General features: G+C 32.0%; 1 protein-coding gene and 1 pseudogene across 1 annotated transcript; both read left to right on the top strand.

The window, feature by feature from the left end:
- Positions 1 to 9949: 9949 nt before the first annotated feature.
- LOC148201054 (pleiotropic drug resistance protein 1 pseudogene) lies at positions 9950 to 10722 on the top strand (annotated as a pseudogene).
- A 54-nt stretch (positions 10723 to 10776) lies between these two features.
- Positions 10777 to 17822, top strand: LOC148201055 (pleiotropic drug resistance protein 1-like). The gene is made up of 22 exons (XM_088113818.1): positions 10777 to 10865; positions 10968 to 11052; positions 11180 to 11339; positions 11450 to 11526; positions 11892 to 11945; positions 12038 to 12128; positions 12232 to 12533; positions 12633 to 12914; positions 13001 to 13317; positions 13442 to 13602; positions 13692 to 13795; positions 13894 to 14050; positions 14126 to 14251; positions 14361 to 14530; positions 14618 to 14950; positions 15199 to 15489; positions 15581 to 15664; positions 15770 to 15903; positions 16040 to 16267; positions 16369 to 16540; positions 16941 to 17195; positions 17310 to 17822. The coding sequence occupies exons 1-22, from the start codon at positions 10810 to 10812 to the stop codon at positions 17574 to 17576; spliced, it is 3906 nt and encodes a 1301-aa protein (XP_087969944.1). The 5' UTR covers positions 10777 to 10809; the 3' UTR covers positions 17577 to 17822.
- The last annotated feature ends 137 nt before the right edge of the window (positions 17823 to 17959 follow it).

Genomic DNA, 17959 nt, shown 5'->3' on the forward strand with positions numbered 1-17959 from the left:
CTTAAGTTTTATATTGAATAAAAAAAACATATTATAAAAGGAAAATTTTTTTTTTTAAGATTATGAGTTGAAGATGATATTAATATTATATATGAACTTAGATTTATGTGTTATTAGCGTTGTAAGATTATGTTATGATCCATTTTTCATTTCTTTTCTGTCACTTTATTTTTCACCAATCGTAATTACAAGAAGTTCTTATGTCTCTTATATTCAACTAATGTCATCTTAACCTTCTCATTTCATTTTTTTTCTTATGTTAGTGGTACTAAAAGGTTTAAAAAATAATTCTGATGTATTATTTTAAAAAGTAGAATACCACACACACGTGTGTGTATATATATATATATATATATATATATATACACACACAAGGATCCTATTAAAGAAATGAGAGGTGCACAAATTATAATAATATTTAAATTATAACTAACACAATGTTTGATTGTTTAATATCCGTTAATAGAATAATTGATATATCTTAGCACCCCACTCAAGTTGGTGTATGGATATCACACATTCCCAAATTGAATAGAGACTCATTAAACAATCTTCTTACACTCATTTGGTGAGAACATTAACCAACTGTAGTTTTGATCTTACAAAAGGAAATGAAATTATTTCAGCTTCAAGCTTCTCTTTGATGAAATGTCTATCAATTTCCAAATGTTTTGTTCTATCATGTTGCACAAGATTGTGAGCAATTGCTATAGCCAAAGTATTGTCACAGTACAAACTCATAGCTTCGTTTAGTCGAAAGTTAAGCACATTATATCTTAGCTAGCTTCAATTTTTGTCACTTTATCTCTCACCAACCGTGATTACAAGAAGTTCTTCTATGTCTTTTCTATTCAACCTGTGTCACCTTAGCCTTCTCCTTTCATTTTTCTCTTGCTTTTATTCTTGCCCGGAAGAACTTATATTGGTGGCAGCCTCTAAACACCGTAGATCTACATTTTGTTATCTATTGGCATAAACACACCAATATGTCAAAAATTTATATGGAAATGGAAGGACAAAAGGGAAATGGGAAACAGGAAGAATGGAGGAAGAAATGAACGGTCTGTGGGAAGAGGAAGGGTTTGGGTGTTAAAATTATAAGTTTTTGTTTTAATTTAAAAAGAAAAACAAAGTCAAAACAATTTCATTTTTGACAGGAAATTAGTATCATTAAAACAACTTTAATTAGAAATTATAATTAATATTTTCAAATGCTTAATACCATTAATGGTTCCAATTTTTGTCAGTTTTGTTTGAAATGGTCATCATTTTTTTTAATGTTCAATGCAGTCCTAAAGATTGTAATTTGTGTTCAATTTAGTCGTTTTTGCAACCACTGGTCTTCATGTTCTTCGTCCAGCAACCACCCAGAAACACCACCAAAACCATCTTCCCCTTCCTTCACCATGGATCTCCATCAACGCCACTGCCTCTCCTTCTCAAGCCATCACTATGGTGGCCTAGCAGCCAACCACAACAAACCTCGCATCAGGTCACACCACGAGAACAGTCTCCAAAATCATCGCCATCAACCATTCAAAGCTTCTTCTTCACGCGGTAAGCGGCATTGTTCAAACTCTACTGTGAGGGCAAATTCCACCACCATGTGAACTTCACTTAGCCGCCGTCAATGCCGCACTACCATCATCTCCTCCCTCGTGCCTCCACCGTCTTCGTAAACCTGCAGAAAACCCAAATTGCCACTATGGCGAGCTACAATCGCAAACTAGAATCGTGACAAAAATCCTTGCATCGTTCAAACCTCCATGGCTGTCGCGATACCACCCAGGCTACCACTACCTTTGCGCCCTCAACCCTAATCGCAGCAGCCTGCGAGAACCCACCTACATAGAAATTGCGCTTACAGTAGAGTTCCAGCGTTGTTTCTCCTTTGCGTGACGACAGAAGCCATTTCCCCCTTGCATTCAGAAACCCTAATTTTTTGGGTGGGGAAGGGGCTGCCACGTGGCAGTCCCTCATTGGCTGCGTCATGTTTCAGTCAAGGTAGGTCAGTAGTTAAATGACATGTCATTCACTGATTCTACAGTTGGACATTTGGCCGTTAATGATTTAAACAACGTTTTTACAAAAATGACTAAATTAAACACAAATTACGATCTTTAGAACTACATTGAACATTTTAAAAAATTAGGACCATTTCAAATAAAACTGACAAAAATTGGGATCAACAATATTAAGCCTTCAATTTATTAATGACTATGTCAATTCTTATACAAGATTTAAAATTACTAATAAACTAATTCTTTTAATATAAGCTTTTAATAGACAATTCAATTTCTAGAGTTTATAAAGATATTTCCAAACACAGTCACAAATGAAAATAATTCACATTAAACATGAAAATCAAATATGGAAAAAAATATATATTAATAACACAATTTTATTCAAGAAAATGAAGGTTATTTCCTAAGACACCTAACAACTATTTTAAACTTCAATCACGTATTTTTTTTTTTTTATCTCTAATATGCAATTCATCTTTCTCTTCAATCCCAAAAGAGAAAAAATCATCATAGATGAAATAGGAAACCTAAGGAGGGGAGGGAGAGTTTTCCAGCACTCCAAATCGTCTTTAAGTTTTTTTCAAGTAGCCTAGATGATTTTATTAGTTTAAAAATTGAAGAAAATCCAAAATTATTGGGAAAATATTATTAAATATTGACCTTTGTGTATTAGGACAGATAAACTCGTTTAACGGTTTCATTATCGTCGACAAGACTAAACAATCGATGTTTTTAACTTGTAACTCTCTAACGCGAGTCATGTTTTTATTCAATAACTCAAATACTGCAAGTTTAGATTGTTATTTTTGTCCAACATCTACTAACGTGTAATGATGCTTTTTTTTATCGTCCAGCAATTCATGACAATATAACGTTCAGTAGTTTTTCTTCTCACAAAAAATTTGCATTTTCTCTTTTTACGATAATGGTTTATTTTATTGCAAAATTTTTCTTGAAAATTTTACATTGAGTTTTCTATATTTTGTGATGAATTTATTTATAAGAAAAGTGTTTTTTAATAATAAAAATATATAATTATTTTCTAATTTTTCCTTCACCTTTGACCTCAATGGAAATTAGTTATACATGACTATTTTTATACAGTTTGTTTAATTTGTACTACAACTTTTCAAATTAAAAACAATTCTTAAAACATAAATATTAAGTACAATTTACTAATAATTTAACTCAAATTCACAAATAAATAAAGAAACTAAGAGCTCAAAAAATTATTGAACAGTAAATGAGTTAGATATAAAATAAAGGTTTAAACCCTCCCTTGGTCCTCAAGTTTGTATGAAAATCTCAGTTGGGTCCTCAAGTTTTTTTCTGTCTCAATTGGGTCATATTTTTTGTAAAAGTGAGCACATTGTACCATAACCGTTAAGTGATGTGAGACGGCGTTAAATTGGTGTGAGCTGGATTTTTTCATTTACTGACGTGGCATTGTGCACTAAAATTGAAAGGCCACGTGGTGCCAGATCTTCTCCTCCCTCCCCCTCTGCTTCCTTCCATCGGCGCCACCCAGCTGCAACCTGTTCAACTTCCATGGCTTTGGGAACACTACCAATCCCCGGATGTGGAGCAACAGCATATTCCATTTTCTCCCTCTTTCTTTCAATACTATCACCTTGCACTCTAGCAGAACCATTCCCTTGCTTATCAATTTTTTCAATCAGTGGTAGATTGAGAAGGGCTAAAATGGGCGGAAGCGTGGCGGTGGTTTTCGACTTCGATCGAACCATAATCGACCATGACAGTGACAGATGGATCATCACGGAGTTGGGTCTCACCCACCTATTCAACCAACTTAGGCAAACCATGCCTTGGACCTCTCTCATGGTACAGTAACAGTACCATTTTTCTCTGATACTCGTGCATGAATCCTGCAATTGAAATCCTCCATGCTCATTTTCGCGTTTGAAAATTGACTCAGGATAGGGTCATGGATGGAGGAGCTCCACTCGAACGGAATCACTGTCGATCACATTGCAGAGTGCCTTAAAAGAACCCCCTTGCATCCCAACATTGTTTCAGCCATCAAATCTGCACACGCTCTTGGGTAATTTAATCCTCTTCTCTGTTTTTCATCGTTAATTTTGGCTTTGCTTTAATATAACGATGTGATATTTGAATTTGCAGGTGCGACTTGAGGATAATCAGTGACGCAAATATGTTTTCCATTCGGACCATTCTGGAACACCATGGTTTATTAGGTTGCTTTTCACAGATTAATACAAAAGATCTGGACTTGAAAAGACCACTAAACAGGGATCTGGAGGGAGAATCCTGAGGAACAGATTTGATCTCTGAAGGGCTACCCTTTACTTTAAGGATTGTGTTTCCTATTGTTTGCCTAATGGATTCTATGGTCTTCAAATCAACAGGGAAACCAGATGCCCCGCGAACATAGAAAGTGTTAGCAGCTGGGTGGCGCCGATGGAAGGAAGCAGAGGGGGAGGGAGGAGAAGATCTGGCACCACGTGGCCTTTCAATTTTAGTGCACAATGTCACGTCAGTAAATGAAAAAATTCAGCTCACACCAATTTAACGCCGTCTCACACCACTTAACGGTTATGGTACAATGTGCTCACTTTTACAAAAAATATGACCCAATTGAGACAGAAAAAAACTTGAGGACCCAACTGAGATTTTCATATAAACTTGAGGACCAAGGGAGGGTTTAAACCTAAAATAAATAATAAATTATAAATTTATAGTAAAGAATCATATTTGGCAAAAAAATTGGTGTAGGAATTCAACGCTGCACTTTAACCCATACCCTGCTAGCACACTTTGATTCCCCTGGCTACTTAAAAGAACGGTTTGAACCGCCACTCCAAATTCTGATTTCGCCACCTGTTGCCTCAATTTCAATTCATACACCTAATTGAAATTATGGTTCAAAACCCAACACTTCAATTTGCACGTGCCAAATCTTCAATTTCTTCACAATCACCCAATTTAGATCAATTATACGCATAAAACAAAATATTTTAATATCACAACTAACTTAAATGAACGAATGCACGTTTGATTAAGTAAAAAACTATTTTAATTATACGCATCATCAGCCTGAGTGACCTAGAACAAGTGCATTAGGGCTCGCATCAAAAAATCATTTGAACATACGTTTCATGTGATAGAACAATCATGAAAATTTAAAAACATTTTAATATAATCTATAATCAGTTTATCAAAAATATTGAATTATATTAAATTTATATTAATTATAAATTTATCTCAAAATCATAAGAAGATAAATAATTATATTTTATTATAAATTTAAAATTATATGCTAATCGAATTATTATGATATCAACTTTTAAGTGTCGAAATAATTTTGAGCAATACAATTTCACTTAGAGAATCAAGGACTTAAAATAATCCAATCTGAAAATGATATCAGATGGATGTAAAGTGAAAATACCGTATTAAAGTAATCAATATTTATGCCATGCCTTTTTTTTTTTGCCATGTTTTGGTTTTTATCATATATCTTATTATTTTAGAAATATATTTTTTTCATTTCTAAAATAATAATACGGGTGCTGTTTATAAATTTTTAGATAATGTTTATTTTGAATATTGTGTATAGAATAAATAAAATGGAAATAAGAAAAAACTCACCCATTAGGCAGGCGTTGTTGTTGAATTAAATTCAAAGATTCTGTCTTAATAGATTAATTTAATAGCCTAAAGTCAAAGGCCAAATTTAATTCAAAGTGAATAATAAGTATGATATGTTTTGTACTTATTTTTATTAATTATAATAATTAAGTCTGATAAACACTCCTCAGTCAACAATGATGTCGCAATTATGTGCATAGATGTCGTAATTGATGATAGTGAAGTCAATACATGCATATACATAAGTGATGATGAAATTTGTCGATCTCGGGGTTGACATTCATAACCCCACACACATCACATCATATCACATAACGTGTCGTTTTCGTTTTTACTTGTTATTTTTCTTATCCAACTTCCAACCAACATCACTGTATATATCAGCCTCCAACATCATTGCTTATGTAATGTAAGAGCAACCATATAACTTTCTATTAAAACTTAAATGTAAATCAAAGTTTCATATTAAAAAAATGAAAATACTTAATAAGAAAAACGTTCCAAAATATATTTTTAGATCGTAATAATGGTTGACAAAATTTTGTAGTAACCATTTATTTTAGATCGTAATATTTTTTTATATTATAATAGATTAAAAAAATAATAAAATAATTTTCAAATTGCTGTTTTAGAAGAGAAAAATTCCTCAAATTTAATTATGTTTTGTTCATACATTTGCTGTCCTTTTCTTAACATGTAAGAAAAGCAAAATTACGTATTAAAAAATTCTATATCATTAAATTTATAAATAAGAAATTTAAACATGAATAAATTATTGAATTTAATTAGTTTAATTTAAATTATATCAAAATAAAAAAAAAAGTAATGAATTAAGCTGTCGTTTATTTAGAATTTAAACATGGTAACGTTTATCAAAGACAGAATCATCTTGTTATGACTTAGTAGGTTATTAAAGCCTCAAAAATCACGTGATAAACATGTTTGAAAATTCTAGTCAAAAGACTATAAAGTGTATGCTTGTCTATTTTTTATTTTATCTTTGCTTTAAAAGTAAACTACCTTTCCCTACATTATTTTATTTTTCAAAATGATTTTAGTTTTTATTTCATAATATTGTTTTTTTATTATTTTGTTAAAAAGGGATATTCTAAAAAATATTAAAATAGAAGTTTATAAGTATATGAGTATTTTATAAAGGTGGATAAAAAAGTGATGGATGAACATATATATTATGGATATTATCTAGATACGTCTCTTTGATGTCTTATTTTTCAATTTTATTATTTTAGTAATTATTTTTTAAAACTTAAATAATTTTTCATTATAAAAAATTATTTACACTTTTATTATTTTAGTAACTAATTTTTTCAATTTAAATAGATAATCATAATAAAATAATTATTTACACAATATCATTTCTAATATTTTTTATTTCAATAACTAAAATTTATTTTATCTATAACTATATCTATAATTATATATACCTTTTATTTTTTTTCAATTACACTCTTTTAATTACTATTTTTAAAATTTAAATATTTTATAAATATTTAAAAATGCATATATGTTTGTGTATTGTAATGATACTAAATCATGAATATCAAACTTTAATTTTAATACTATTAATAAATATTTTGAGAAAATTTGGTCGAGAAGACACAATACTCATTAAACATGAATTCAATTCATGTATATAGTTGATATCTTTTTTAATTATAGTTTTATAGATTTTCTTTATACATAATGTTCAATTTTTCTTATCTACGAAATCTAAATCCATACTAAAAAAAAGTGAATGAATGTGCAGATTAAAAAAACAAGTTTTGTTTTGTGCAATAGAGAAGAAAACCATAATGATTTGTAGTTATGATTTACGAGAATAAATAGATGAAAAGTTGACTTCTTAATCGTACAATTCTTTAACAATTTTTTAAATGTTACGTTTTTATTTCTCCCATCTTATGTTTTGTCAGCAAGTTAATAAAAAAAATATTCTGATCCACTTAAAAAATAGATAAATAAGTAATTTTACATAAAAAAATATACTTTTTTTAAAATATACGCGACGGTAATCAAACTAATGTTAATTTTAAATATAATAATTTGATATATAAATTATAATGTAATATGCTTTTTTAATAAAAATATATTTTTAACTTTTTTAAGTGCAGTTATCACTTTAGAATATAGACCGGTTTATAAACTTTCGATTTAAACTTATTTAGGTCACGAGTTTAACTAATTCAGCTAAAAATACTTACGCAATTTATGTTATACTTTTTTTTATATTTTACAAATGATTTAAAATAAAACATGTACTTTTAAAATAGAAGTCATAATAATAAATTTAGTTTCAATTTTAGATATATTAATCTGATATTTAATACAATAATTTTCAAATGTTTAAAATATAATTATTGTTTTATCAAAATATATCGATTCATAAGTTACAACAAGTGAAGCCGACCTAAAGCATTAAGTTATGAACTAAATTAGTTGAACCAAAGATTATTATATTTAATTTAGGTTATAACTTTCTTTTTAGATCCCTAGATAGTTATCGACGGACAAGAATATTAAAAAAGTAACCGTTTAAAGGGAACTTAAGTATTAATTTACATAAAAAATTGATCTTGAAAAGAATCCAATAAAATAAGTAGTTAACAAGTAGTGAGTGATACCATTCAACTATACTCACCTTTTCCTTTTTTTACCATTGCCAATGTCCCCACCCATTTTAATACTTTTAAGACCTTGCTTGATTTGGAAGATAGATTTAAATTAGAAAAATGATTCATCAACACTAAAGCAGAAAAGAGACTAAAACAATATGATTAAAAAGTTAATTAATTTTATTAAATTAAATAATTAGGTAATATAATGAATGATCAAAATACTTTAATAAAAATAAATATAAATTAAAATTGATATTTGATTTGGTATGAAATATTTATTTAATAAAAATAAAAATGTTTAAAAAATATTTTTTACATTAATTAAATGATTAATTTTTTATAAAAAATATTATTGTAAATTTTATTAAGATAAAAATTAACAAAATAATGTGTAATATATATTGTTTTTAACTTAATGATATTTATAAGAAATAAAAAAATATCTTTATTACTGAATAAATTTTAAAAAAATAATAAAACTAGGATAATAATTTACAAGAAAAGTAAATACAACATTTTTTAATGTATTAGTTTAAATTGTTTTACTGAATTTTGTAAGAACTAAAATTTGTATTATGATTCCATGACAACTCACGTATCTATATATATATATATATATATATATATATATATATATATATATATATATATATATATATATATATATATATATATATATATATCCTTTTAAAATGTATTAAATTTTAGTTGAAAAAAAATATCTATTCATTAAATAAGATATACTTTAAATACAAAAATATTTTAATAATTTTTATTTTTTAATTTAAAATAAAAAATAAATAAAATTAAAAATTATTCAAATATTTTTAATCTTAAAATCCATAATATATGAAGATATTTTTATCAATTAAAATTTAGTACATTTTAAAAATTAATACTGTAATGTCAAAAACACAATATCACCGTTTTATTCTAAATAAGGAGAAATTGAAAGAGAAGTTAATCAACTCTTAAATTTCTATAACATTAAGATTAATCGTGTTTTAGGAAAAATAAATAAATTTAAAGTATCAGTAAAAAATGAGTAATATAAAAATTTATCTTTGACCAAATAAAAGACTAAAGTTTAATGCAATAATTATTTTTTTTTTAATATTACTATTACGATATATAGATAAGCATTAATAAAATTTAAATAATAATAACATAAGAGGTTACGTAAAAGTTTTATTCTATACAATTCCTCTTGTATTTCTATCACATTTTGAGTTGACTTTCATAGCCAGATAAATTCTCGTAGTGAATATGTACATTAATAGAAAAGAAAAATCCCAATAAATCCACGTCCTGAAAATCTGAGTAATAGTTCCAAGGTATAAGAGATAACATAACATAATGAGTGATGTCAGCTTCCTCGTTTCCAATTTGGTTCCTTTCCTAAAAAGAAAGTAAAAGAGAAAACAAACTAAACCAAGTTGATGCATGCCATGGTCGTGGCCACCTTGTTCGACGTTTCCATTATTTGCAAGCAACGTCAACAACCCAGCTATGTTATGTCTGTGTTCATGCTATTTTATGTCACACTCCTGCCAATTTTGACACGTTGACATAAATCACATACCTTCATCATCTCACTCCTGTTCCTTCTTCATCTCTCTCTCTCTCTCCCTATATATACATCCCAACATCCTCTGTTATATCTCATTAGACCAAAAGGGAAAGAAAAAAACTACTGGGTCTTGCAAAACAAGACCAAAAGAAACAAACTTGTAAAGTAGCTTTCAAGCAATTATTTTGTTTGCTTCTCCAGATTTGTAGTTTCTTCTGGGTACTGTTTGTCTGCAGTTCAAGTGGGGTGTCATAAAGGTTCAGCCTTTGCTTGAGATATATGGAGGGTGGGGGTAGTTTAAGGATTGGAAGTTCATCCATTTGGAGGAACAGTGACGCGGAGATATTCTCAAACTCATTCGAACAGGAGAACGATGAAGAGGCTCTCAAATGGGCTGCTATTCAGAAGCTTCCCACGGTTGCACGTATGAGGAAAGCTTTGCTCACCTCACCTGATGGGGAAGCCAATGAGATCGATGTACAGAAACTTGGGTTGCAAGAAAAGAGAGCTTTACTAGAAAGACTCGTGAGAACTGCAGAAGAGGACAATGAGAGGTTTTTGCTGAAGCTCAAGGACAGGATCGATAGGTGAGAATCTCACTCCCGTTTCTTTCTTCTTGATTTTAATAGAGGTCTCTTTGATCGAAACGCACTAATGGTTTACCCTATTTTTGTTCCTTGGATTGGATAATATTAGAGTTGGAATTGATCTTCCTACCATAGAGGTTCGTTTTGAGAACTTGAACATCGAAGCAGAAGCTCGTGTAGGAACTAGAGCTTTGCCTACGTTCACTAACTTCATGGTTAATATAGTGGAGGTGAGTATATCGGTACCAACTTTATTATGTGCTAGAACTTGCTAAATGATATTAGCGATGGAACTAACTTGGCATTTTGCTTCATTTGTCTGCTTCAAGGGCCTGATAAACTCTCTTCATATACTTCCAACCATGAAACAACATTTAAACATTCTCCAGAATGTTAGTGGAAAAATAAAGCCTGGCAGGTACTGATATTGTGTTTATTGAAATCTCTTTGGAGGAGAAGGGCATTAGCGATACGACCTCTGGAACTAATATAACACGTTTTTTCATTTTCTCTTCTCCAGAATGACATTGCTTTTAGGCCCTCCAAGTTCTGGGAAAACCACACTCTTGTTAGCCTTGGCTGGAAAACTTGATCCAAAACTAAAGGTAATGATTTTTGTTACGAAAATCATTGAAGAGAAGTGCATTTATTCTGTGTAACAGTGTTAGCATGCTTTTAGTTCTGTTTTCTTAACTTAAAGCTCTAGCTAATATTCTGCTACTTCTTCATCAGTTCTCTGGAAAGGTAACTTATAATGGTCACGAGATGAATGAGTTTGTACCCCAAAGAACTGCTGCTTATGTGAATCAAAATGATCTTCACATAGGAGAAATGACAGTTAGAGAAACTTTGGCCTTCTCGGCAAGAGTCCAAGGAGTTGGACCTCGTTATGGTTAGCTCATCGGAGTTCTTTATGCTTACACTCATTATTAAATTCAATATTCCAAACACAGGTTGACTTTTTTGAGGAAATTAACTCTTGACTATGTCTAACATCTGTAGACTTGCTAGCGGAATTGTCCAGAAGAGAAAAGGAGGCAAGCATCAAGCCTGATCCAGATGTTGATGCCTACATGAAGGTATTTTTTTTTGCCAAGCATGTGTTTTTCATATTTGACTTGCATTCAGTAGCCTTTCAGACCAAAGTCTGAAAGAAAAATATGACAGCTTAACAAGTTTTTAATATCAAAAGCTGTTTGGTTTTAGAAATTCAATTGCTATCTATTTCAAAATTTCTTACCAGTTCAAGAAACTTATAATGATTAAAACGTATGTAATAAATAAGTTGTAGCAGCTCACAAAGCAGCTACTTCCAAACTCAGTTTTATATATATATATGCATTAGCAGCTGGTTATCTTGAAAACGTGAGCATCTATTTTTTTTCCATTCAAAATAGGAATGACTGATGACTAATTGATTGTTCTTTTGACTCATAATGCTCAGGCTGTAGCATCCGAAGGCCAGAAGGCAAATATGATAACAGACTACGTACTGAGGGTAAAATTTATACATTAAAACCCATCTCTGATCACTTTCAATCCATGTAATATTTCGTTTAAAAGACTTGTTTCTTGGATATGCATTTGCAGATTTTGGGACTAGAGGTTTGTGCTGATACCGTTGTAGGAAATGCTATGTTAAGAGGTATCTCTGGTGGACAAAGGAAACGTGTTACAACAGGTAAAGTTAGCCTGATTTCAATCTTGAAGTGTATCTTGTTTAATCTCCTGAAAGTTTGATTACAAGATTGTATTAGTTAACAATTATGTATCTATGAATACAGGGGAGATGCTGGTTGGACCAGCTAAAGCTCTTTTCATGGATGAAATATCCACTGGGTTGGATAGCTCAACAACTTTTCAAATTGTGAATTCACTCAAGCAATATGTTCATATTCTCAAAGGAACCACAGTCATCTCACTCCTGCAGCCAGCACCAGAGACTTACAATCTATTTGATGACATTATTCTACTCTCTGATAGTCACATTGTGTATCAGGGTCCCCGTGAACATGTGCTTGAATTTTTCGAATTAATGGGTTTTAAATGTCCTGAGAGGAAAGGAGTGGCAGACTTTTTGCAAGAGGTAAGTGTCCTTGTATCTTGTCTCAAAAACTCAATCTGTCTGCTCTAGTAAAAGAGGGTTTCATACATTTAACTTTCACCATTAATTATTATGTTATAGGTAACATCAAGGAAGGATCAGGAGCAGTACTGGGCACACAAAGATCAACCTTACAGATTTGTCACAGCCAAAGAGTTTTCAGAGGCACATAAATCATTTCATGTTGGGAGAAGCCTTGCTGAAGAACTTGCTACTGAATTTGACAAGTCCAAGAGTCACCCAGCTGCTTTGACAACCAAAAAGTATGGAGTGGGAAAATGGGAGTTGTTAAAAGCTTGCTTATCCAGAGAATATTTACTTATGAAACGCAATTCATTCGTTTACACCTTCAAGCTTTTCCAAGTAGGTTTGGAAATTGAATGCTTCATTTTTTTGTCTTATCACCTAATGCTGTTATTTTCTTACTGATAACTTTCCCCTCCTTTCAGCTCGCAGCATTGGCAATTATTGCCATGACCATTTTCTTCCGGACAGAGATGCACAGAGATTCAGTGACTCATGGAGGCATATATGTGGGTGCCTTGTTTTATGGGGTTGTTGTGACTATGTTCAATGGATTGGCTGAACTTTCCATGGTTGTTTCAAGGCTTCCTGTTTTCTACAAACAAAGGGATTATCTTTTTTTCCCTTCATGGGTATATGCTCTTCCTGCATGGATCCTAAAATTCCCTTTGACTTTTATGGAAGTGGGTGTTTGGGTATTCCTTACCTACTATGTCATTGGTTTTGATCCACATGTTGGAAGGTAAAATACTTATGCTTTCAAATGTACTCATCAAACTAGTAAACTAATAGTTTCTCTATTGGCTAATTTTCTATTTGAATCCTACTAATAACTAATAGAGTACTTATATGTCAACTTAATGCAGATTGTTTAGGCAATACCTTGTACTTGCACTAGTAAATCAAATGGCTTCGGCACTGTTCAGATTAATTGCAGCAGTTGGGAGGGAAATGACAGTAGCTCTAACACTTGGGTCGTTTACACTGGCGATCCTTTTTGCTATGAGTGGTTTTGTCCTATCAAAAGGTATCAAGGATACAGAACTAAACATTCCTAGGCTTTGTCACTTTATGTTCTACACTAACAATGCATCTTTGTTCCCTTTATTCCCCCAGACAATATAAAAAAATGGTGGCTGTGGGGCTTCTGGATATCACCTATGATGTATGGGCAGAATGCCATGGTAAATAATGAGTTTCTTGCAGAAAGATGGAGACATGTAGGTTTTAACTAATCTCTATTTTTACTTGCATGCCTTCCTATGGTTTATAACATAAATAATATGACATTTGATCCGAACATATTTTCCCATGATAGGTTCTACCAAACTCGACTGAGCCTCTAGGAGTTGAAATTTTGAAATCGCGGGGATTCTTCACTCAGTCATACTGGTACTGGATAGGTGTTGGAGCTTTGATTGGATATACATTACTTTTCAACCTTGGCTACATCCTTGCCCTTAAATACTTAAATCGTGAGTACCTTAAATGTATGACAAACCACCTAAGCTAGGTCTATGTACTAATTTTTCACAAAATTAATCATGCAGCATTTGGGAAACATCGGGCTGTTATATCAGATGAATCTCAAAGCAATGACCAGAATGGTGGTAGTAAAAAGGGAAATAATGTGATGAAGAACACAAAACATAGCTTTTCTCAGTACTCAAATAAAGGTAATTATTGTCAATACCAACTGCAAATGAATAATGTCTATATCTAGGAAAGTAATATTTGATTTTCAATTCATATTACACCTTACGGCTAACGTTGGGGTTACTTCAGTGAGAAATGGTGAAAGTACAAGTGGAAGCACCTCCCCCCACTCTTCATCTACTAGGCACGAAGCAGTTGATGCAGAGACAAATCATAACAGGAAAAGAGGAATGGTTCTTCCATTTGAACCTCATTCCATCACCTTTGATGATGTAACATATTCTGTCGACATGCCAGTGGTAATGTGGAAGCAAAAAAACAAATTGAAAAGGCTTGTGTTCAACTTTCTAGCGTTATTGTGACATGAAGTTATTAAATGCTTGCAGGAAATGAAGAACAGAGGTTTTGTTGAGGATAAATTGGTTCTTTTGAAGGGTGTCAGTGGAGCTTTCAGACCAGGTGTCCTTACCGCTCTAATGGGTGTGACTGGTGCTGGAAAAACAACTCTGATGGATGTACTTGCTGGTAGAAAAACTGGGGGGTATATTGGCGGAAATATCACAATCTCTGGTTATCCAAAGAAGCAAGAAACATTTGCAAGGATTTCTGGATACTGTGAGCAAAATGATATCCACTCTCCTCATGTTACAGTATACGAGTCCCTGCTTTATTCAGCATGGCTTCGGTTGTCCCCAGAAATCAATGATGAAACAAGGAAGGTTAGTATCCACATCTCATTCATTTTCTCTGCTTTAATGTTTAGCCTTTTAGTTTTGCATAGGAGGATAACTGGTTTGAACACTTGAATATTCGTGAGTATCTTTTATTAATGTTCCAATTCAACATTTTCCTTCTCCGGATTGAGCTTCTGTGACAAATGCATACATAAGAGTGCATGTAGATATTCTCGGTAGTTGAGTGTGTTAGCTCCAAAAATAGTAAGTTTGAGAGTGCTAAATGGTTGCAGATGTTCATTGAGGAAGTTATGGAACTTGTGGAACTGAAGCCACTAAGGCACGCATTAGTTGGATTACCTGGTGTTAATGGTCTCTCAACTGAGCAACGGAAAAGGTTGACTATTGCAGTTGAACTTGTAGCAAATCCTTCCATAATATTCATGGATGAGCCAACTTCTGGATTAGATGCAAGAGCTGCTGCAATTGTCATGAGAGCAGTTAGGAACACAGTAGACACTGGAAGAACAGTTGTCTGTACCATCCATCAGCCAAGCATAGATATATTTGAATCTTTTGATGAGGTAACATAGGAAGAATTTAAAAAGTAGAACTTTCAATTTGTTCTCTTCCATTTCTGAGTTTCTGATCTTTTTTGTGTCACTATGAATGCAGCTTTTGCTAATGAAGCAAGGAGGGCAAGAAATATATGTGGGGCCACTTGGACATCATTCTTCCCATTTAATTAGTTACTTTGAGGTAGAAAATGTGCAATGATAAATAAGGAATACTGAATTCGTGTTTTGTTTCACATCATTAACTTCATGTAAACATTTCACTCATGTCAATACTTTCATCTTGAAGGAAATCCAAGGTGTCAGTAAAATAAAAGATGGCTATAATCCAGCAACATGGATGTTGGAAGTTTCAACATTAGCAAAAGAAATGGAATTGGGGATCGATTTTGCAGAGGTGTACAAAAGTTCAGAGCTATACAGGTACTTTCAGCTGTGTGAAGTGTAATCAAGCTGTAGAACTCAGATATAATTCACTGAAAAAGAACTTATAATGCAAAAAGTACAAGACTTTTTTTTATGAGTGTAGAATGTTTACTGATTTTAGAATTTTTTTCAGGAGAAATAAAGGACTTATTAAAGAATTGAGTACACCAGCTCCTGGTTCCAAAGACCTTTATTTTCCTTCACAGTACTCAACTTCGTTCTTCACTCAATGCATGGCTTGCTTATGGAAACAACATTGGTCTTACTGGCGCAATCCTCTGTACACTGCCATTAGATTTCTTTACTCCACCACTGTAGCTGTTGTGATCGGTAGCATGTTTTGGAACCTTGGCTCCAAAATGTAAGAACAAACCACAAACTTGGAAATTTTATGGCTTCAAACTATTAAAACCAGTAACTAGCATTTGATCTAACAGTAAATTTTGACATCAATCGTTTCAGTGACCAACAACAAGATCTTTTCAATGCCATGGGCTCCATGTATGCTGCTGTTCTTCTTATTGGCATTAAGAATGCTAATGCAGTGCAGCCAGTGGTTGCCGTTGAACGAACTGTCTTTTACAGGGAAAAAGCAGCCGGAATGTATTCAGCTTTGCCATATGCTTTTGCTCAGGCAAGCAATTTCTTGTATAAAAAACTTATCTTCTGAGTGTTGCTATATCCTCACAAATCATCCTTGTGGAAAGTCCTACATTGTCCTAGACTGCAACCAACATATCTATTAGGCAATTGTATACATTAAATCATGTTAAAAATAAACTTTAAACCTAACTCAATCTTATAACATTAATTTGTAATTTGAGGTATATATATATATATATATATATATATATATATATATATATATATATATATATATATATATATATATATATTCTAAATTGATATTATCTTTATTTCTAATCGATGTCAGACTTTTAATAATACGAAATATAGCACTGCCAATATGCATTTAGTTATATTCAAACGCAACCTCTACATTTTTTTCTGATATTTATATTCTTGTTTTGCAGGTTGTAATTGAGCTCCCATATGTTCTAGCACAAGCTTTGGTATATGGCATCATAATTTATGCCATGATTGGTTTTGAGTGGACTGTGACTAAAGTTTTCTGGTACCTATTCTTCATGTACTTTACCTTCCTAACCTTCACCTACTATGGCATGATGTCTGTAGCAGTGACCCCAAACCAACACATTTCTTCTATAGTTTCCTCTGCCTTCTATGCAGTGTGGAATCTCTTCTCAGGATTCATAGTCCCAAGACCGGTAAGTTTTGGCTCCCTTTCAAACTCATGCACTGTAGATTTGTATTTTCCAAGCACAGAAGAATGTCATAATGTATTTTGTCTTATTTTGTTCTTCTGTTATGTATAATGACAGAAAATCCCAGTGTGGTGGAGATGGTACAGTTGGGTTAATCCAGTAGCATGGAGTTTGTATGGATTGGTGGCTTCACAATATGGAGATATACACAAAAGCATGGAATCCAGTGACGGAAGAACAACAGTAGAAGGGTTTGTAAGAAGCTACTTTGGTTTTGAGCATGATTTTCTTGGAGTGGTTGCAGCTGTGATGGTTGCATTCCCAGTTGTCTTTGCATTGGTCTTTGCTATATCAGTGAAGATGTTCAATTTCCAAAGGCGTTAAGAACACATTCAAGTAGTATTTAGTACAGGATGTTCCATGTAACATGTTGTAACAAAATGTTCACATAACTTTCTGAATTCTTTTAACCAGTGGAAATCCACCGATAGGGTAGGTCAAAACTAGTGGAAAAACTTAGGTAGATACGAGATCGTAGAATTAAATCTTACTGCCACTACTATAAAAAAAAGTGTATCATATTGGATGATATTATCATATGTAATACCTTGTATTTTAAATAAATGCAAGTTATTTCTTCTTTTCCTCTAATAGTAAGCATTCTAATTTATTAATTATTTAGCCAGTTAAAATAAAATTTTGTTGAGATAATTAGGAGATACTAGGAAACAAACAACTAAAATATATTATTGATTTCAGTAAAGTCA

The sequence above is a fragment of the Vigna umbellata genome, chromosome 4 (assembly GCF_029865625.1).
Source record: "Vigna umbellata cultivar VRB3 chromosome 4, Vumbellata_1.0, whole genome shotgun sequence".
NCBI lineage: Eukaryota > Viridiplantae > Streptophyta > Magnoliopsida > Fabales > Fabaceae > Vigna > Vigna umbellata.

Excerpts from the sequence above, each read along its gene's own strand:
- LOC148201055 (XM_088113818.1), top strand. The coding sequence starts at position 10,810 with ATGAAACAACATTTAAACATTCTCCAGAATGTTAGTGGAAAAATAAAG. Across the intron at positions 13,318-13,441 it reads TTTGATCCACATGTTGGAAG|ATTGTTTAGGCAATACCTTG; the intron begins GTAAAATACTTA and ends AACTTAATGCAG. Across the intron at positions 15,490-15,580 it reads TATTTGAATCTTTTGATGAG|CTTTTGCTAATGAAGCAAGG; the intron begins GTAACATAGGAA and ends CTATGAATGCAG.